The following is a 17,433-nucleotide window of genomic DNA, read 5'->3' on the forward strand; positions in this document are numbered from 1 at the left end:
TGATGATTGAGAACTTGTTAACATCTTTTTTTCAATTAAATTTACTGTAATCCCGAATCAAAAACCTAGCATATATAATATAATGCTGTGTCCAGCTCAATCCTTGGCACACCTCAATTAAGGATCACACTGCATTACATTAGTGAATATTCTGATGTTACTGCTATCTGACCCAGTTTAAGAACATTCTTAGAATTGATTATGTAGGAAATGGGATAATCTTTCTATTGAAAGCCGAGACACAACCTGGAAGGCGGTGGGTGGGATTGAGGAAACGTCCCTCTGAGACCTTCACCTGATTAAAATCCCACATAGATCCAGTGAATTCACTTAGCTTGCATTCAGTGTAGTTGTTATCCTGAGGTTTCACTGAACATACACATTTCCTACTGCAGCACTCCCAGGCAGAGCGACAGAAAATAGCTATCCACTACAAATAAAAACTGCTTACATAGCCTTGATGTTGTGTAAAGTTTAAACAAAAGGATCACCTGCAAAGGCTGTAAAACTTAAATAAAAACTGAGGTGCCAGATTTGAGCAACAGGTCAGTCAGCATGAGTGCCTGAACATGACAGGTCAGGTTAACATCTCAGTTTGAGATCACTGCTCAAGATGCATCTGACTTCAAGTGTTAACCTGTCTTTTTTCTCTCATCTTTGTATAAAGTATACCTCAGGGGCTGGTGGTTTACGGTAAATTGCTAGTGTTGCACAAAATGTAATTTAACTCCTTGAAAGCATTTCTTATGCTTTATCACTGGTTATCCTCCCCATCCTGCCCCTTAATCCAGCTTCAATATGTATTCTCTGTCTTGACAGAGAATCAAAGGGAAGCTAGAGAAATTCTCCCATACCTCCCTTATATTCAGTACTATCCCCATCTCTGGGTGTCATAAATAAGTTCACTGCTAGCCTCCTTTGTGACCCCTGTCCCGGCCACAACCCTCCTATTTAAATGAAACCAACACAATAATCTAAAAGGAATACAAATTTAGATCTTGAAAGTGTTACATATGTACACTTTCTATTTATCACACTAATACAAATCTTGTCACACTCAACAGTTAAAGAAACATCATTTGCATTGTATGGAAAACCCCTCAGGAACAGAAAATGCTGGAGCCACAATATCTGAAAGCTGCTAAGGTTCTGCCCTTCAGCCTGAATAGCTATAAATAAAAACACCTAGTGTTTATTTAACACCAGTTTAACTGTGTAGTCTTAAAGAAAGATACTAACAGTTTTTGCACAATAATTCACAACGCTTATGTGGCACGATCTTTCTCAACTGGACAGTGGGTAGCCCAAGTCAGAAATTTGAGAGTTTGAGTCCCACTAGAGATATCAGTGCATAGCATAAGCTGATACTCCAACGTAGTATTTAAGGGAATGGTCCACTGAGCTGTCATTTGAATGCAATGTTAAACAGAGATCCTGAAGCCCTCTCATATGATCCCATGACATTATCTGAAGAGCAGGGGGGCTCTTCCCAATCTCCCGCCCAGCATTTATTTCTCAACCAATGCTAAAAATATGATTTGATCATTTGTGTGCAAATTTGCTGACACATTTCCTACATTACAACAGTGATTACACATCAAAAGTACTTCAATAGCCATAAAAAGCTTTGTGACATCCTGAGGTGGTAAAAGCTGCTATTATATGCAAGGTATTTTCCTCCTAGACAGTGTTTCACCTGCTCTCCTGTGAGCAGTGCTGCAAGATATTTACCAGAATGATAGATTTTTGGTTGATAGACAGACTTTTGGTCTTTCAGGGATTTTATAGATATGGGAAATGGGCAGAAAGATGGAGCTGAAGCCCAAAATCAGCAATGATCATATTGAATGGTGCACAGGCTCAATGGGCAGTGTTTCTACTCCTGCTCTTATTTCTTAAGTTATGATCAATAATCAAGATGTCCATACTAACATCCAATAGATGTTCAGAAACTCAAAATAAGGATAACTACAGACTGCAGTCAGTTGCTTCATGAAAAATGCACTGGAATAGAATGGGTGGAGCATTGAGCTAGACGCTGGCCTTTTATCCCTAGGAGCTAGGCTCAAATCTAGCCTTGAACAATTCAATGAAAGTCTCCCATCTGTTGGGTGCAAGAGTTCAATATGAAATGAAATGGCCAGTCTCGATCCTAATGGACTTGGGCACAAAGCATTGAAGAATCGCTAATTCAGCACCAATTGACAGTCTCCCTCAGAAAGGCTGTAGTCAGGAATACCAAATGATCATATTGTGGTTAGGTGAAGTGTTTTCTTTTGAAGCTAGGTTAAGGGACAGTGTTATCCTGACCTACACTGTCTCCTGACCTGGGAGTCCTTGAACAGACATTAGAGCAGTCAGGCAATATCAGATATATGCTTTACCGCCTGCTCCATATTCCTATCCATTGCCAGAAGTTAAATTATCCTCCCCTGGCTACCTGAAAAGAAACTAATCCAGTCCCCATCTTAATTAGTAGAAAATTCACACAAAGAAAACTATTTAAAAAATGTCACAGTAGCAGTCAGGGTTAAATATATTTTTTATTAATTAATCTTATTTTGAAAACAGAAAACGTTGTTAATATTAAAATACTAGACTCAGAGGTACTAATGTTTGGAGTGAGCCCCTAACAGCCAATCTTAAGAAAAAGGTTATGTAATTTGTTAGGGTTAACATGTTGTTAATAAAATGTAAACCCCAGAACCTTCCCCAAACTAGCAGAGCTTAATCTCATTCAGTATCTGACACCATCCTCCCACAGATCACAATCCCAAAGTCATCCACCAGCTCCCCACCTGCAGCCTTGGCACAGCATCGATCTGGAAGAGGAGCCAGGACTCTCTGACTGATCCACAAGAACGTCCTACATTGGGGAATAGTTGCTCCCAAACACTTTCACCCTTCAAGAAGCATTGTTAAGGAATTTCCAGAGTAACATCTCAATCAAGTTTTCCAGCCATATACAGAATCTGGAACAGAAGTCAACTGATCCATGCAGGCATGGGATGTACAAGCTCCACTCTGGCCAGGTAAACCAGATTGGACAGTGGGAGCCAGGGCCCTGAATTGGGGCTTGAGGAGGAGCCTGGAATCAGGGCCCAGAGAGGGTAGGCCTGGATCAACAAACTGATGCATGTGGTACCGATTGCCCAAACCCAGCAATATTCCTGTGTACAAACTAATTACATACAGTTTGTCCAAGTGTCTGCACAAAGCGTGCGCACAGAGGGCCAGCATAATGAGATATGACAGCAGCTTCATCCAATTAAGACATTAAGAATTTTGGGAACTGTGGATCAAAGACAAATGGAAATCTTGGGTAAATATTTTTTCTTGGTGTAGTCACCAAATATAGATGGTGAGGTGGTCAGCATTTTATTCTCTTAAAATGTCAAATTTTCAAACGTCAGCAGAGAGCCTCCAAACCAAGGCTCTGTGCCTCTGCACTACAGTGTTAACATCACTGTCAAGAGTGAGCCCTACGTGCCCCAGGGGCAGAACAGCTCTGCTAGTTGCAACTGAAACAGTGACTTCTTCCAGCCTGAGGGGTAATCCAGACCAACCTAATCCCACAAAAATACGATGGCCGAAATGTGTCATGGCTAATCGTTCTCAATATATACAGTCCTCACCACATGTGGGTGTGTTCATGCAAATGCAATTTGACCACTATACACCATAACCAGTATAAAGGGATAGAATTAAAAATCAGTTCAATTTCAGTTATTAGAGAGATAGAATGTTTAAAATTTACACTGTAGCATGTGATAAGAGAGAACTGAAAAATCAATAAAAAAACAAAAATGTTGCAAAAGCGAGCAGGTCCACTGGTGCCTGAAGAACAACATTTGGCTCATGTTTCACAAGCACCTGGACAACTAACGCTATTACAAGTAACACTGATTCAACAAGTGATTTCATCTGTTTCAACTGAGATGATGGACTGATGGATTAGACAAATACTTCTCTCTCTCTTTTCTCCTTTGGCCTGAAATAAACAGAGTCTTAAATTGCTGTAACCAGCAAGTTTGAAGTTGGCATTAACACAAATGAATAATGGTTATCACATTTTGGCCAATATAAATGACTACCCATTTTAAAGGTGGACAATTTAAGTGGTGGGAACTGTATTTCTTTAAATGGACAGCAGTGGAATTACATTGGACCAAAACTGCTGACCCTCCCATTTAATAAAATTCACATTTTACTATGTCTGAAGTGCAGGGGGAATCACAAGAGTGTGAAATGGGGAAAAATCTTTCAGAGCTGCAAAGGCTGGACTAGCTCAATTTGTAAACTTCCATTAATTGCTGTAGCATTGCTGCATTTACCATCTCCCCTGCAGCACACTCCTCTTCTGCAGTCACCTGTACAGCTTCCAGCTCTGCCTCATTGCCCAGCCGCAGAGGGCCATGCAGCTCCTGCTGCAGCATCTGAAACAACCTCATGCCTTTCTCTCTCTCTCGGCCATTCAGGAAATCCATATTCAGGTCAAACCGTTGGGTTTGGGAAAGATGCAGCAGGATCCAGTAAATTGCCTGGCCATCCGTCGGTTGGAAGTGATTGCAAAGGATGACGAGGAACTCACCGAGAAATCCAAATCCAATTTCAGCATGAAAGATGCTTCCCAAAAGCTGGCCGCCTAGGTTGAGAAGGAAAGTGTATTTCTCTGGTTCAGTGCTGTAGTATCTTCTCCAGTCACGGATAAACTCCGCTGCTGTCTTCGGCTGGGAACTCGGGTGCTATGTTTTAGGGAAAGATAACATGATACTGGCTTCAACCTTAATCAACATCAGTAATGTGACAGTGTTTCCAAACATTGTTGTTTCAACAGCACATGTTTCAGTGACATGAATTTGGCAGACTCAACCCAGTTCCAAGATGTTTTCTGCTCCGGCAAACATGCCTATGGCTCAGCACTGTTTGGCAATCTCACTCACTAAGACCACTAGCATCAAAAGTGCCAAGCTAGTTAAGGCTGTTCCCCTGAGGTTGGGGCTGAAGCACATAGGTGGGGCAATGTAGAGGGAGCTCTACTCTGCAAATAGTCATGCCAGATCTTGCCTGGGAGTAATTAAACTTAACATTGGGTATCTGAAAGTGTTGCATTGTCCAGTGCAAACAGCCCTCACCTTGATAGGCACAAAATTCAGAAAAAATAGTGACTGCACCAACTGAGAGAAACTAAGTAATTAAGAAGGCAAATGGAATTTTGGCCTGTATTGCTAGGGGGTTGGAGTATGAAAATAGGGAAGTCTTGTTACAACCGTACAGGGTGTTGATGAGGTCGCACCTGGAGTACTGCATACAGTTTTGGTAACTGTATTTAAGGATATACTGGCATTAGCAGTTCAAAAGAAATTCACTAGGCTGATTCCTGGGATGAAGGGGTTGACTTATCAAGAACAGCAAAACAGGTTAGGCCTTTATTCGTTAGAGTTTAGAAGAATGAGGGGTGATCTTATTGAAACTTACAAGATTCTGAGGGGGCTTGACTGGGTAGATGTTGAGAAAATGTTTCCACTAGTGGGGGAATCTCAAACTAGGGGACATACTTACAGAATAAGGGAACACTCATTTAAAACTGAGATGTGAAGGAACTTCCTTTCAGAGGATAATGAATGTCTGGATTTCTCCACACCCCAGAGAGTTGTGGAGGCTGGATCACTGGAAGTATTTAAAGAGGTAGAAAGATTTTTGAAATATCAGGGAGTTAAGGGCTATGAGGAGCTGGCACAAAAGAGGACTTTTGTTGAGGCCTGGGGCAGATCAGCCATGATCTTATTGAATAGCAGGGCAGCTTGAGGGGCCAATGGTCTATTCCTGCTCCTGTTTCTTATGTTCTTAAACTGGTGGGTGGATTTTCTGAGCCCAAATGTGTATGGGTTGAACTAAAGTGCACAAGGCTGTTTGATATGACTGTTGAAGTAATTCGGCTCCGTAATGCCAGGATTTGTAGGTCACCTTTCCCAGCGCATTTCAATACAGCTCAATACCCAGCTGTTAGGAGGCACAGGACAGCAGTATAGGTAGAATCTCCCTCCCTGTGGGAAGAATCTGGTTCCTTTCTCATGTGTCAGAATCTGGGGAAGCACTGTATGAGTAACCATGGGGATGTAACTGTATTTTACCTTCCCCTTAGTCTTTCAAGTATTGATACACCTCACTTCCATTTACAGCGTTAAGGTAACACTCCTCCCAGCTGTTTCCCTTGACAACAGAACTCACCTGGTAAAAAGCCTTCAATTTCACATTACTGATACAAACAAACCTAATTTTCTTTTGGTAGTGGTTTATAATCAGAGGATATCTACAGATGCTCCATGGCTCATTTTTATGGAACAGTATGAGGTCATGAACTGTAGCCTCTGACCATCTTACACACAACACTCTACATTGTGTCTAGATTAAATACTGGATGTAAATATCCTCGGAGATTCTCTGACTCTGTCATGGAACCACCAAAGAAATTCAAAATCACTAAAGGAAGTTAAACTGAAAGGGAAATTAAATGCAAACACGAAAGTGTAAAATTAAAGTGATGAAGGGAACAGAGGGAAAAAAGTTATGATGAAAGAATGGACAAAAACTTGGTAACTGGGGGGGGGGGACAGTGTGGCAGCTAGTAACTATACCGAAAAGGCAAATCAGAATACTACTTAAATTAAACAGACAGTAGGGCAAAGAGATACAAGGTCAAAATTGCAAATGGAAAACAGGCATGATATCACGTGTGGAATGGACAAGGTAGGATAGTGTAGGGGAGAGCCTTGGTATTATTGAAGAAACAGCCACCTGCCGCAAGAGGACTAAACTTTTTCGTATTTTGAGTTATGAAGGGCTAAATGGTCTTTCTCACCTTTCTTGCAACTATTTTTTTGAGTAAGATGAAAGTGGAGAGGAGAGGGATTAAAACAAAATAGGAACATAGGATAGAAGACCATTCAGCCCATCGAGCCTACTCCACCATTCAGTATGATCATGGCTGATAGAACACTTCAATGCCTTTTACCCACACTATCCCCATAACCCTTTATGTTATTGTTAATCGGAAATCTATCAATCTCTAGCTTAAACATACTCAATGACTGAGCTTCCACGGCCCTCGGGTAGAGAATTCCAAAGATTCACAACCCTCTGAGTAAAGAAATTCCTCCTCATCTCAGTCCTAAGTGGTTTCCCACTTATTTTGAAATTGCGTGCCCTGGTTCTAGTACTGGGAAATGATACAGATTTGCATAGGAGAAAGGAAGGGAGGGCAAGATAATTACAAAAGACAATTTAAAAAGGGCAGCAGTGCTCCCTAAAAGACTCTTTTTAATGATATTACAGTATTAGAGGCCCAGCTTATGCCATGAAGGAAATGATGGGCCAGCATTTATGCTCCACATAAGCCTCTTTCCACCTAACTTCAACTTAACTAGCATAACTCTCCATTCCTTGTTCCTACATGTGTTTATCCAGCCGCCCTTTAAATACATCTATCCTGTATGCTATTTGCCTCAACTACTTGTGGTAATATATTCCATATTCTAATCACTCTCTGAATAAAGAAGTTTCTCCTAAATTCACTATTGGGTTTATTAATAACTCTCATATTTATGGTCCTTTAGACAGCCTTCTCTACACAGGAAAATAAGAAGAGAAAAGTGAACAATTCAGTTATCTTCAGCTTCCTTTACATTGCCAAGCTATCTACCCTCACCTGCTCTTACACATTGGCCAATTACTCTCCCTTGATCTTGCCAGTTATCAGCTGCCTTTGCACATTCAGGCCACTCACTCTGATCTACTCTTGCACACTACTGGTATTTGGTTGAAATACACGGGCAGTGGGGTAGCAGCTAGGTAGCGCTTGCTCGGGTGCCAATGTACACCATTAGCAAGTTTAATACGGGAAGAAATTATGCAGAAAATATATTTAGAAGGGAGTTATATTTTCTAAATTTAAAACCAATTGGAGTTTATGTGATAAAAAATACAGACCTGTGGTGATACCCCCCAGATCTCTCAATCTGGTACTGAGCCACACAGATCATGCATCCTCTGTTGGTGAGACGATTGACTAGGAAGAAGCAAACACAGCCAAGTTTCCCCACTCCTGATCATTATTTGGGGACTTGTGCTCAAAATTCACACATACATGAAGAAGGTCAAGTTCACTATGCTGCTCCCAATGTCAAACAGCCAATCAGGGTTTGAGTTGCAGGAAAGAATCAGGAAAAGGAGATTATTCAGCCCCTCAAAACTGTTTTGTCATTTAATTAGATGACAGCTGATTTGCATCTTAACTTCATCTTGCCTTCTTGGTTCTATACCTTATTCTGCCTCTGACTACCAAAAATCTTATCAATCTCAGCTTTGGAAATTTCAATTGACCCCAGACTCAAGTTTTTTTGGATGAGAGAATTCTGTATTTTTCAATACTTTTGTGTGAAGAAGTGCTTCCTGACATCGTCCCTATAATTTTAAGATTATGCCCCTTTATTCTGGACTGTCCCAGCAGAGGAAAGAGCTCATCTCTACCTACCCTATCAAATCATTTAATCATCTTAAACACCTCAATTAGATCACTTAAACTGAAGTGCAGAGCTTTAATGTTGCATTAAAATGACATTGACTCTGACACTTGTAGAACCCCACCTATATTTAACCCTTTTCTATGTCCATTCAACACTAACCTTGGATAGTCCCACCTGAACACTGTCTTTTGTGCTCGTTGACCGGGCACATATATTCCAGGGTTGATTCCTTGCTCCCAACTTGTCTCGCAAGTCCAGGGGTTTCAGGTGCGATGCCAGCACAATATCCCTACACAAAGTAGAAACATTGGATTAATGTGCAGTGATTCTTCTGCTCTCACACTCTTCCAATTTTCATATTAGAAGCCTTGTGGTGTTCTGCAGGTAAGGGCACTAATTGGTTCAGCACTGACCCTCACAGATCATGAAGTTCACAGGGTTCATTCTTGATGTGGGCTCAACTGAGGTGCGAATGGGCAGAAATAAGACAGGGACCAGCATAAGAATGTTTCTGAACAGAAACAGGCTTTTAAGTTTAAAATGTCCTTTGCAGATAGAACACTCACACCCCCTCACTGTGTCTCACAATTCCTTTGCCAAAAATGAATCTTAGTACATCAATTCAGTGTTTTGCCAGGAAATTGATTCCGTACATCTATTAGCCTTTGAGTGAAAAAGTTACACTTGACTTCTCTTGCTTTACTTCCAACTTACTAAATTTTCAACTTCTGGCCCAATATTTGAAGTGTGCTCCAGCAAATAGCAATTCTTGTTCCTGATCATTATCCAGTAATGCCTTTGCTGGGTGTGTGTGGACATCTGGTGAAGACAAATTTCAACTGACTCCCATGGTTTAATAGCTTTCAAACACTCAATGTATAGAGTCTCACACTTGGAGAACAGATTAAAGGGCTGTCGATGCCTGTGAAACTGCTCCAGCACAAGTGAATGTATTTGGGAGAACAGGATTGGCACCCCATCCACAAACATTCACTCCCTCCACCACCGACCCACAGTGGCAGCAGTGTGTGCCATCTACAAGATGCGCTGCAGGAATTCACCAAGGATCCTTAGACAGCACCTTCCAAACCCAGGACCACCTAGACGGACAAGGGCAGCAGATAAATAGGAACACCACCACCTGGAAGTTCCCCTCCAAGTCACTCACCATCCTGACTTGGAAATATATTGACGTTCCTTCACAGTCCCCAGGTCAAAATCCTGGAATTCCCTTCCTAACAGCACTGTGGGTGCACCCACACCACATGACTGCAGTGGTTCAAGGCAGCAGCTCACTACCTCCTCAAGGGCAACTAGAGATGGGCAATAAATGTTGACCCAACCAGCAAAGCCCACATCCCGTGAGTGAATAAAAAAAAAGGAGATGGAATTGGATAGGGAGATCCATGTCTGATTTATAAAGAATTGAAGTCAGTTAGGATGCTGTAGAAACCCCTGGCCTGACTGCAACAACAAATGATGCTGGGGTCCAATTAGTTCCTATTTGGGTTATCGCCCCAGTTCAAAGCACTTTAAGGTTGAAATTCAAATTGGGCAATAGCACAAACGGGCAGTATGACATGAGCTACCCATTATATTCCCCTCCTTCCACCGTCATTCAGTTCCTTTAAAGTCAATGGCGCTGAATATCAGGTGTGTACATTGGAAAGCCAATGCTGCTTCATCCATTCTGCACTACTGCTTACTTCTGCCTGAGTGCCTTCAGGGTCTCTTCAAAAATCAAAACAAAACTCACGTCACAAAATTAAATGGGAATTATTGACTCCCTTTACATCATCCACTGATTCCTGCTGCATATTCAAATTCATTGTGAATATTTTCATCAGGCTGAAAATTCAATTAACAGATCAGGAGAAAACAATAAGAGCTGTTTCAGGTAACCAATAATAAAGCTTAGTCTAGCTCTGGGTGCAGTGATTGTTTAGATAATAGCAGAGAATTCTAAAGTGAAGCCAGAAATTAAATCAAGTCCAACATGTGAAGCCTCCGGCAATACCGAACATAACTAAAAACTGCATGGTCTGTTTTAAAGGTAAAATAAAAGTCATTGACTTCTGTGAAAGTACAGGGTGAGTGGATATGCTTCAACTCTCTGATGCCTGCTCCACTTGCATCAAACACTGTTCAGCTGAGCTTCACACAAGATGTTTGCAGCAAGATTTTTCTAATTCTTGCTTGAAAAATAACAAGAGTTAACAATGCACAGTATTATTAATGTGCAAATCCGCAAGCAAGTTCAGGGGAAGAAGAGATACAATGTGACTTACAAAGTTCCAGACTTGCTAGTCGATTTACACTGCTCCATCATTTGCTTCACAAAAATAGCATCTCACCCTTCGCCTTCGTTATTTTTATATTTTTCCTTTGGCTTCCCATTATTTTTATTATCATTTATTACACTATTAATAAATGCCAGATTTGTACATTAATTGTCCTGGAGATTTACCAGAATAGTTCCAAGGTTGGTTGATTTTATCTACAAGGTTAGGTCAGAGAAACTGGGGTTATTCTCCTTGGAGCAAAGGAGATTGAGGGATTATTTGATGGAGGTTTCCAAGATATTGACAGGTTTGGATAAGGCAGACAAGGAAAAACTCTTTCCATTAACTGATGGTTCAATGACTAGAGTACAAAGCTTTAAAGTTTTGGGCAAGAGATGAAGGATGTATATGAGGAAGAACTTATTTTACACAGCAAGTTGTAATGTCACTGCCCACAAGGGTGATGGAAGCAGAGATAATCAATGATTTCAAAAGGAAATTGGATGGACGCTTTAAGAAATAAACTTGCAGGAATATAGGAATGGAGTGAGGAATGGGACTGCAGGGATTATCCCACGGGTAGCCGGCAGACTCGATGGGCCAAATGGCCTCCTTCTCGGCTCTATATGACTCTATAAACTCATCACAGAAAAACAGGACTTAACAGCACAGGTGCCCTTTTAACAATGTGATAACTGTTAATGCAATCAATCCCACCTTCCCAAAAACATATCAAATTTAATCTGTGGTGTCTCATTCCTGCAGGCAGTCAATTCTTCTGAGAGATTTTTAAAATGTCAAATTTTATATTTTTAAATTTTACTTTTCCTCTATTTTTTCCTCTCTTAATCCAACCTTTCTTTCTCTCTCTATTTCTCTTCCTGTACTTGATTTGACTCCAATTCATCCTATTTCCTTCTCCATTGTTTCTCTCTTTCTTTCTCAATGAATAAATCTCAAGGAGACTGTTGTTTTCAGATTCCCCATTACCTCACCGTACCTTTATCAGCTTGCACTTCCAATAAGTTACATCACAAATTATATTTGAGCTGAAGAATGTAGTTAAAGATCTAATAGTACATGTTCTACTCCAGCAAGATTTTGCCTATTATATTTAGAGGGCCAGATTGTCTCAGTTCTCATTACTGTAAACCGCTGCTCTGAACCAGTCCCCAGTCATTGCGAGTGCTGCCTTCAAGCAGTCCCTAATCGCTGCATGTGCTGTTCTGAACCATGTTTTAAAAGATCACAACTACCTCACCCAAATGGAAAAACATTTTGCCTTTGGTCAGAGTAACATGGTTGAGATCAACAGGGTTTTGAGGTGGCTGGGCAGTGGGCTGTACAATCATAGTTGCTATCCCAAATCCACCACTCTAAAAACAGAAAATTCTGAAAACATTCAGCAGGTCAGGAAGTATCTGTGGAGAGAAAAACAGATTTAATGTTTCAAGCCAGTGATCTTGCATGAGAACTGGAAAATGTTATCGATGTAACAGACTTTAAGCAAGTGAAGTGGCAGGGGTGGAGGAAGAACGAAAGGGAAAGTTTGTGATAGCCTAGAGGGCAGGGGCGATAAAATGAAAAGATGATGATGATGCAAGGCAAAAGGGCATGGTAATGCGACAAAAGATGGATCTCGAGGAACAGTAAGTGGCAACAGCAGAATAAATACCAAAACCTGCTGTCAAAAAAATGTGAGCAGCAAGTAGTTATGATCTGAAATTGCTGAACTCACTGTTGAGTACTGAAGTTTGTAAAGTATTTAATTGAAAGATGAGGTGCTGTTGTCAAGCTCCATTGAGCTTCAGTGGAACAGGGAGGGAGGTCAAGGACAGAGAGGTCAGCGTGGGAGTGAGGCAGAGAATTAGAATGGTACGCAATGGGAAGGTCAGGGTTATGCCTGTGGGCTAAAGAGAGGTGCTCAGCAAAGCAATCACCTAATCCAGTACTCTGTGACATTACAAGTTAGTGTGCAAGCATACAAAGGACTCAAAAGGACTGCTGGTAGTACAGGGTTTAAATCAAACATTGAAGAAATAAGTTCCATTAACTTAAGCACCTTTCAAACATCAGGATGCCCCTAAGTATTTTACAATCAATTACATACTTTTGAAGTCTGATCATTGTTGGAATGTACAAGAAGGCAGCAACCAATTTGTGCACAACAGGATCCCAAAATTGCAATGTTTCAATGATCAGATAATCTGTTTTGGTAATGTTGGCTGAGAGATAAATATTGGAACACTGGGGAAATTGCCCCACCTCTTCTTCAAAATAGTACCATAGAATCTTTTACATTTAATTGACAAGGCAAACAGCATTCCCTCAGCACCAGACTTGGATGCCAGCCTAGATTTTGTACTGAAGTCCCTGGACCAGGATTTGATTCCATGATCTCTGACTCAGGAGCAAGGGTGTTACCACTGAACAACTGTTAAGATCCTGATAATTTAGATAAGGATACAAATGGAATCAACTTAAGTCTCCATTCCCATTCTTTACACCAAATAAAGACAGGTAGTACAACTCACTTTCTTGCTGAAATAGTTTATTGTGTCAAAGGCCATGATTGAGCAATTAGAGTCCCATCCAGAAGCCAAGACACTTCTTAGAACAAGCCTGGCACTCTTCTTTAAGCAGAAAATGCCAGCTCACAGATTGGAAACATTAGCTGTTTCTCTCTCCACAGATGCTGCCTGAGTATTTCCAGCATTTTCAGTTTGTGTGTCAGATTTCCAGTATCCACAGTTTCTTGCCTTCAGGTACTCTCCTGTATAACCTTCCTTTAGATGTTTATAAAACTCATTAGCAGTACAATGGCTACATTCACAGTGGGCATTACTGAGAAGAAACTTGATAACATTACACTTCTTGGAAAACCTTGACTCACTTCCTAACTCAGTGATTAACCTTCAGCCTGCTGATGACAGAGTGGGCCAGGATTTGCTGACAAAATAATGGCACATTTACTCACTATTAATAAATAACTCAGCAATTGTGGCAAGAAAGAGATACCCTGTGAGTTACAATCCCCACAAATTGTTGGATAATTATGCCGCTCCCCTACTTATCTCACAAAAATGGAAGCTCGCGGTCAATCTCCCTGTGAATTTCAAGAATTTTTCTAATTGCACTGTTAAAACAAATTAAATATGCTGCATAAAGTTAGGGCTGGTATTTAATGACATAAGGACCCTTTTAACGAAGAGGTTAATACTTCTGTAAAACTACTCAATCCCCCTGGCCCAAAAGGGGAACAATTTGAACTGTGGAGTCCCATTCCTCCAGGTAGTAAGTTGTCCCTAGAGGTTAAAAACATTTTAAGTTTTAAAGTTTTTTTTTCCCCCTTACTTTTCCTTTGTTTCTTTTTTCTCTCTTTCTGAATCCAATCTTACTTTCCCTCCCTTTATTTCTGTTGGTGTAGCTAGTCTGACTCTAATTCAAAACAAAAACAGAATTACCTGGAAAAACTCAGCAGGTCTGGCAGCATCGGCGGAGAAGAAAAGAGTTGACGTTTCGAGTCCTCATGACCCTTCGACAGAACTTGAGTTCGAGTCCAGGAAAGAGCTCTGACTCTAATTCACCCTGTTTCCCTCTCTGTCATTGTTCTGTTTCTGCTCAATCCTTAAATCTCATTGGTTAAGGAAATACACTGTTGGTCCCATCGTTTACCAAGATGCCAGATTCCAAGATGTCCTCACCTTTTTGTTATCAGCTTGCATTTCCAGCAGTCTGCAGCACAAAATATTTTTAAGCTGAAGGATGAGGGGGAAAAAAATTCTAACAAACAATGCGACAGTCCAGCAAATTCTGGGCCAACCTAACTGTTCTCTGGCTGTTAATCTTATTCATAAAAACATAAGAAATAGGAGCAGGCAAAGGCCAAATAGTCTTTTGAGCCTGCTCCACCATTCAATAAAATCATGGCTGATCTTCTACTTCAACACCATTCTCCTGCACTATTCAAATGGGTGTGTGTTACAGACAATTCATACCCATAACGTCTGACCTCGGTGTGGGTTGAATAGGAGAATTAAGTCGGGTAGTGGAGCAGAGGGAAGGGGGAGAAAATAACATTCTGGTATAATTACCAAAAACTAGATATAACAAAGGGAGAGAGGGTGAAACCCATAATGAAAAGTGCTCATCACCATAAAACTCACCAGCAGAACAGCTGATTATCCCACCGGATATAAGACAGACAGCATTACCAACTCTCTCAATCTAATCCGCACATGTACAATACCCACTCCTGCAGTGCTCCTTTCCCAGCCCAGTCAAAACCAGCCTCGTGAACCAACAATATTGCACACCCTGAACAGTGTGGAGAGAAGACAGCTGCTGGAAATAGGAAGTATACAGAATGTGTGCTCTGAGAAAGCTACCAGCATTGTCCACATAACAAATGGCTGTTTTTGGAGATGAGCACTTTTCATTAAAGGTATTCACCACATTCACACATCACTTTGTGCTGGGAGTGGGAGGAAGGACAGTTGTTGAGGCTCAGCAGGGTCAAGATGGATCAACCAACTTGGTCAAAAGAAAGGATTCTAGCCCCTGTCCACACCAATACATGCACATGTTGCTAGAAAGAAAACAGACCAAAGTTCATCTAATTCACCTTCTACCATCCTGGTAGTTGCAAAATACAATGATAACAGAGATGTTGATTAATTACATCAATCACTATCAATTAATCAGACCCCAATTATGGAAAAACTCCAGTAGTAGAGAAGTTTGAGAATCACATGTCCAAAGTCACCTATTCTTCCTGAGCATATTAAACATACCACATGTCATGTCTCACATTATTTATTAACTAACTCCCAAAATATTATCTGAAAACATTGAAAACCTGAAAATTTAATGGCCCAGAAACTCCAGTGTTCAAATTTTTATTTGTCCTTCTGCCTGAATGGTGAGGCATAAGGTATACCTAATATTGGACCTCTGGCCTCATTTCTATCAAGCCAGTGATCTGCATACAGTAATCAGTGTATTAGTATTCACTGCATTTTAACATCAGCAACCATAGCATGACATTGGTCACAGAAGACTTAATGTACTCTGCAGAGGTGTAAACCTCCCAACCTATTAGCATCAATAATGTCTGGATGTAAATTCCAACATTGCACTGGCATCATTAAAGTTCTCATTACCTGAATTCCTCATATGATCCCACTTTCTGATGAATGGCCCTGAATTTTGCATCATTTTCCCGTTTGTGTTTCTCATCAAGGAACAAGGCTGTCTGTAGCTCACTTTCCAGAGCCTTGAAATCGAGGGTCTCACTTTCCTCCATCTACAGTGACTGGAAGGAACAGGTGGAAAGACACAAATTAGCAGCAGCTTAGGACATAGTGTATTCCAGTCAGTTTGGAGACTGACACAAATGCAGCTAACCAAAGGAACTGACAATCACCCCCAAACCCCCCACAATCACCCCCAATCACCCCCACCCCCACTCCCCCACATCACCCCCACCCCCGCAATCACCCCCACATCACCCCCACCCCCACCCTGAAAATCACCCCCAACCCCCCCAAAACCCCCACAATTACCCCCAACCCCCCAATCACCCCCACATCACCCCCCACCCCCACAATCACCCCCAAACCCCCCACAATCACCCCCCCAATCACCCCCACCCCCACCCCCCCAATCACCCCCACATTACCCCCACCCCCGCAATCACCCCCACATCACCCCCACCCCCACCCCAACCCTGAAAATCACCCCCAACCCCCCCAAACCCCCCACAATTATCCCCAACCCCCCAATCACCCCCACATCACCCCCACCCCACAATCACCCCAAACCCCCCACAATCACCCCCCCAATCACCCCCACCCCCACCCCCGCAATCACCCCCACATCACCCCCACCCCCATCCCCGCAATCACCCCCACATTACCCCCACCCCCGCAATCACCCCCACATCACCCCCACCCCCACCCTGAAAATCACCCCCAACCCCCCCAAACCCCCCACAATTACCCCCAACCCCCCAATCACCCCCACATCACCCCCACCCCCACAATCACCCCCAAACCCCCCCACAATCACCCCCCCAATCACCCCCACCCCCCCCCCCACCCCCACAATCACCCTATCACCCACCACAATCTAGCCCCCAATCCTCCTTCAGTTCCGTCCTCCCCATCTTCATAAATATTATCTCGATGTGACTGCGAGCGGATAAAGGGAAGCAGCAGTGGTGGGGGGGGGGGGGGGGGGTACAGAGAGAGAGCCCCGGGTCGGACCCTGACGCCTCGGCCTCACCTGCCACCTTCGTTGCCCGCTCTCATTCCAGCGGTTGCTATGCGCGCGGCCGCAGCCTGCGGCCGCTGCCGTTGCTATGGGTGTGGCCCCGCCCCTGCGCCTTGTTGCCCTGACAATGGGGCCGCGGTCACGTGACAGGCGGGAAGGTCGGCACTCAGGCCCGGGGCGGGGAGTGGGCATCCTGCCCGCCTGCCTTGTCCTGTCCTGGGGGTGGCCTGAGGGATTGAAGTGAGCTGCTGCACTTAACTGGACTAAGACACTTGAAGGGCAAGTAAGATTTAAAAAGATAAAAACAAAAAACTGCGGATGCTGGAAATCCAAAACAAAAACGGAATTACCTG

At 42.4% G+C, this 17,433-nt stretch overlaps 1 protein-coding gene across 2 annotated transcripts; it reads right to left on the reverse strand.

Annotated features, from left to right (window-relative positions):
- Nucleotides 1-2,541: 2,541 nt before the first annotated feature.
- On the reverse strand, nt 2,542-17,168 carry ccdc103 (coiled-coil domain containing 103). 2 transcript variants are annotated; one of them, XM_041173558.1, is made up of 4 exons: nt 17,093-17,168; nt 15,970-16,121; nt 8,685-8,814; nt 2,542-4,745 (listed from the first exon to the last, which is right to left on the reverse strand). In XM_041173558.1, exons 2-4 carry the CDS (start codon nt 16,110-16,112, stop codon nt 4,284-4,286), a joined length of 735 nt encoding a protein of 244 aa, XP_041029492.1. In that variant the 5' UTR covers nt 16,113-16,121; nt 17,093-17,168; the 3' UTR covers nt 2,542-4,283. The 2 variants fall into 2 exon arrangements, with proteins under 2 accessions (XP_041029492.1, XP_041029493.1); XM_041173559.1 differs by lacking the exon at nt 17,093-17,168 and adding an exon at nt 16,931-16,943.
- Between the last annotated feature and the right edge of the window lie 265 nt (nt 17,169-17,433).

The sequence above is a fragment of the Carcharodon carcharias genome, chromosome 23 (genome assembly GCF_017639515.1).
Source record: "Carcharodon carcharias isolate sCarCar2 chromosome 23, sCarCar2.pri, whole genome shotgun sequence".
In the NCBI taxonomy this organism is placed as follows: Eukaryota; Metazoa; Chordata; class Chondrichthyes; order Lamniformes; family Lamnidae; genus Carcharodon; species Carcharodon carcharias.